Source organism: Priapulus caudatus, unplaced genomic scaffold (assembly GCF_000485595.1).
Source record: "Priapulus caudatus unplaced genomic scaffold, Priapulus_caudatus-5.0.1 Scaffold1925, whole genome shotgun sequence".
NCBI classification, from domain to species: Eukaryota; Metazoa; Priapulida; class Priapulimorpha; order Priapulimorphida; family Priapulidae; genus Priapulus; species Priapulus caudatus.
In genome coordinates, this window is record NW_014578986.1 from 2,709 (window position 1) to 7,088 (window position 4,380).

At 44.0% G+C, this 4,380-nt stretch overlaps 1 protein-coding gene across 1 annotated transcript; it reads right to left on the bottom strand.

The window, feature by feature from the left end:
• Positions 1 to 1,765: 1,765 nt before the first annotated feature.
• Positions 1,766 to 4,373, bottom strand: LOC106817924. The gene is made up of 2 exons (XM_014822635.1): positions 4,251 to 4,373; positions 1,766 to 3,906 (listed from the first exon to the last, which is right to left on the bottom strand). The coding sequence occupies exon 2, from the start codon at positions 3,530 to 3,532 to the stop codon at positions 2,309 to 2,311; it is 1,224 nt and encodes a 407-aa protein (XP_014678121.1). The 5' UTR covers positions 3,533 to 3,906; positions 4,251 to 4,373; the 3' UTR covers positions 1,766 to 2,308.
• Between the last annotated feature and the right edge of the window lie 7 nt (positions 4,374 to 4,380).

Here is a 4,380-nt window from a genome sequence, read left to right on the forward strand (position 1 = left end):
TTCTGTAACACTGTTACCTTTTGTGGGTCTGGCGAAACGCCTTTATCTGAGATTATGTGTCCAAGATACAGAACTTTTTCCTTCAAAAACACACACTTACTAGGATTTAATTTTAACCGTGCCGTACGCAAGCGTTCGAACACAGTTTTTATATCTTCTATATGCTGTTCGAACGTTGGACTGTAGATAATTATATCATCTATGTATGGAGTTGCCATTCCATGAAGCCCTTCTAGGACTTTATTTAAGAGTTTCTGAAAGACACTCGGCGAATTCGACAAACCAAATGGGAGTTTTTCGAATTGATAGGTGGCATTGTGGGTAATTATACAGGTCTTATGTTTATCGTCTGCATGCATAGGTATTTGATAGTATCCACTCTTTAAATCCAACGTGGTGAAATACTTTGCGTTACCAAGGGATGCGATTATATCTTCTACTCGCGGTATGGGGAAACGAATTGGTCTTGTGACCCTATTTAACGCTCTGAAGTCAACGACCATTCTTCCCCGGACATCGTCTTTCTTTTTAACTATGAAAACTGGACTGGCCCAATCACTCTCAGCTTCTGTGATCACCCCGGCTTTTAATAGCTTATCTATATGTGCCTGCAATGCTTCTCGTTGCAATATGGGTGTACGAAATGCTTTCTGTGCGACCGGCGTATGCCCTTGCGTATCGATTGTCATACTCACTAAGTGTGTACCTGGTCCCAACTGCGTGTCTGTCATTTAGTAAACAAGACATTCTACAAGCTTTAAACTTGCAGCATTTAAGCGACCGACAGCGTACAGAAATAACGTTGCTAATAGCATCCCATACAGACCTATTCGCGCTGTGGTGGCGGTGTTGTTATCGTGAGCGACCTCGTTGGTGTGTAATGAGGCGTTATTGTTTCCACTGCAATGCATCGAAACCACACACAGCTGCTACGTTCACTCGCTCACCTAGTATAAATACATGTCGACTCGCAAGCACATACACTCAGCCGCTCGCATCCTCTACAGCTAAGACGAAACAGCTGCGTAATCACCCTATTGTTGTAGACGACCTTAGGCCGACATTTGTACAAACGGTCAACACTTGTGCTCAACCCGTTCACAATGACGCCAAGCAGCTGCAACAATGCGACAGCTGCGTCACATAAAGCAACAACAACTTTCTCATCTCGACCAGGACACCAGATGCCGGTCAATACACGCAAGCAATCCAAACACGCACGCACGCACTCGCAGATACTTACATCACAAATCAACACCACCCACTAATTATTCACGCTCTCAAGGTTTCACCACACACTCAAAATTCACACCCAGGCAAGAGCCAACACACTTCAATAATGGTCAAGCGTCGCGCACGTTACATAAAAGCACACACACACACACCCGCTCGCTTATTGGGGACTCACACGCTACAAGCAGGCAGCTAATGACAATCCCAACCACAAGCGCGCTAAGAAGGAGCACAAAGCCATTAGCAGCATCTACGCCACCGATGTTTGTTTCACACGCAGTAAAATCTCAAGCGCCTATACGTCGCAAGCTCAGTTATTCACCAATAACGTCTATTGGGAACAGTCCCTTTGTATAATCCACAATTGTGTTCACAGCAGATTCACAGGGGGACAGCGCTTAACCTCAGAACAGCTTCTATGGTAACATCTGTGTTATTAAAGCTACCCATTACACATACGCACACACCCACTCATACGCAAACACCCACTCAAACGCACACACCCACTAGTTCGCACACACACACTCACTCGGCAGCTGTTTAGAACTGGTAACCCGCCTTGGTCTACATTGTACATGACACGTAGTTTTGGGTGGCACAACTATAGTCTTATTTAGTGTTACTTGCTCACACGAAATCGTAGCATAAGCACACATTGGCACTGTCTGATCATTTACTGTCATTAAACTATTTCCGCAATCTAACTGTACTCTATGCTGTTGCATAAAATTATATCCCAACAATACTGCTTGCGTGAAATCACGAACTACATAGAATGGCTGAAACAGAGTTTGGTTAGCAATTCGTACTGGCAAGGTTATTCTCCCTTCAACGAGTAGATGATGACCACTAGCTGAATTTAAGATTTGAGTACTCCCCTGCGAGAAATCCTTTTGATAATGTTCCCTGATTTTATCCCACAGACTATGAGCAATTATCGACACTGTACTGCCCGAATCTAACAAAGCACTTACTGAAACCCCTCCAATTTTCACACAGCATGAAGGCGTAGTTCCTTCATTCGAAGTTATGTCATGCATATCTCCGTGAGACTCATTCATAATCGTTGCCACTTTCACTGTCTCTGCGTGAACGCAGCGTTCTCGTTTTCCCGTGCGTTATATGAAGCTGGCTGTCTGCGCTGATTCTGGCAATCTCGCCACATATGGCCAGGTTGTTTACAAGAATGACAAAGCGGGCGCTTGTCCGGTGCGTATGCATAGCGTGTATTTGATTGAGCGTACGCTGGCTGCCTTTGTTGATTAAACTGTGTTTGTGCAAAGCGAGCGGTTTGTGATGGAAACACGTTCCGTGCGCTGTACTGCTGCTGAGCGGCTCGGTAATTGTTAAACGGCTGCGATTTATAAGACAAAGGATAACGATCACCCTGTCTCGGGCTAGCCATACGTGAATTATAGCGTGTTTGCTGTGGTTGGTACTGCCTATCATTTATGGTAGTCAAACTACGCGCCTGTATATTCTCACTTGCCCCATCAGCCTTACGGGTTAGAGTTAAATCTGCCACGATTTGTCTCAAATCCGCAATTTGCTGCTGAAGAGTTTGTGATGCTGTAATTTGTGAAACGTCCGACATTTCAGGCTTAGATGATCTTAGTTTCACTTCAAGAGCTACTGCCCCCTCGTCATTCGCAATTTGAACTGCGTCAATGAATGATGACGGTTTCTTTCTTACCAAAGTTCTTTTTAACCGATCATCTGCCAGTCCGTCGATTAATTGTTCGATCAGACGTGCATTATGAATTATATCTTTTTCTGTAATTACTCCAAACGCAGTGCGTGCATGTGCCTCTATACGTTTTGCGAAGGCCTGTACGGATTCAGACGCGCGCTGCCTGGCTTTTTTGAATTTCTGCAGAGCTGCTGGAATTTCCGAGCAATCTGTATATCGCTGACGTAAAATTTGTATGAAATGCCGCCATTCTATCGCCGGGTAAGTCGTAAAAATTTCGGCTGCGTACGACGCTGGTTCGTCCGTCAATAATCTAAGTGCCGTACGTATTCTTTCGTTATCAGTTTGTTCATCTAATATCAAGAATAATCTATTAATCGATTTGAACCACTCTCCAAATGAGACGGTGCTATTCTCACGACCATTGAACGTTGGACTATTTCCCAATAGGGACAAACTCTGTACTTCTTTAACTAACTTTTTCAAACTATTTTTTGGGAATGAAATTTCGTCATCGTCGATCGACTGATCAATGGGTTTATCTATGTTGATATCAGATAGAAGAGGAGAGAGTGGATCTCTAGGTGGAAATCTGGGAGGGGTAGTCATTACAAACACAAAGGTGTGGTCCCACCGAGAACAAAGGACAAAGGAATAGCACTAACGAGAACGGATGGGCTCGTAAACGGGGAGGTTAACAGGCAGAATACACAGCGGCGAGACGAGTATGATCACGTTGATATCCACGATATCATTTACTGTATGCTTGCGCTCCGACAACATATACTTCACCACTCACATCCGAAATTCAAAACACAACTGAAATATGCAGATTTAAACACCATAAGTCTATAAGAAGAGCTATGTACTTACAAATGCTGCATGTTTGTGATGGTGTGCTGACGAAGACACGGTGCTGTGGCTAGGTTCAAACTCGTTCGATCACTCTCACGAATGAACTGTCGATCGTGCGTGGAATAGCACTCGGTGTAAAAAAAAAACAGTTGTTAGACTCATGGTACTGCTGAACATCAACAACAAACACAATATTTCTCTAACATTAACTAAACGCTTAGCAAAATTACGCGCTGGTCACGGCTCCAGTGTAAGGTAGACGCGTTCTACCCGTAATCGTATCAGTGGTTACGCGTGAGTGTGTTGAATACACCCTTGCTAGCGTCTAGAAGAATGCATATAATAACAGCCAATACGAATAGTATGTACGTACTCATGAATATATTTAATAGTTTATACTTAACTAGCATCCGCCCATATACATGGCGAATGCGTACAGTATAGGTACACAAGTCACCTCACATAAACTTACGAGGTGTGTGACGTTCAGTCGCTGTCTCAATACTATTCTGTATATGTCTATCGTGGTGTGACACTAGGCTCTCTCTCTCGTCTCTGGCCGAGCACGCGGTTATATATCGCAATAGGTAGCCACGCCTCCC

What these genes read in the sequence shown, in the direction of transcription:
- LOC106817924 (XM_014822635.1), bottom strand. Translation starts at nt 3,532, where the DNA reads ATGACTACCCCTCCCAGATTTCCACCTAGAGATCCACTCTCTCCTCTT.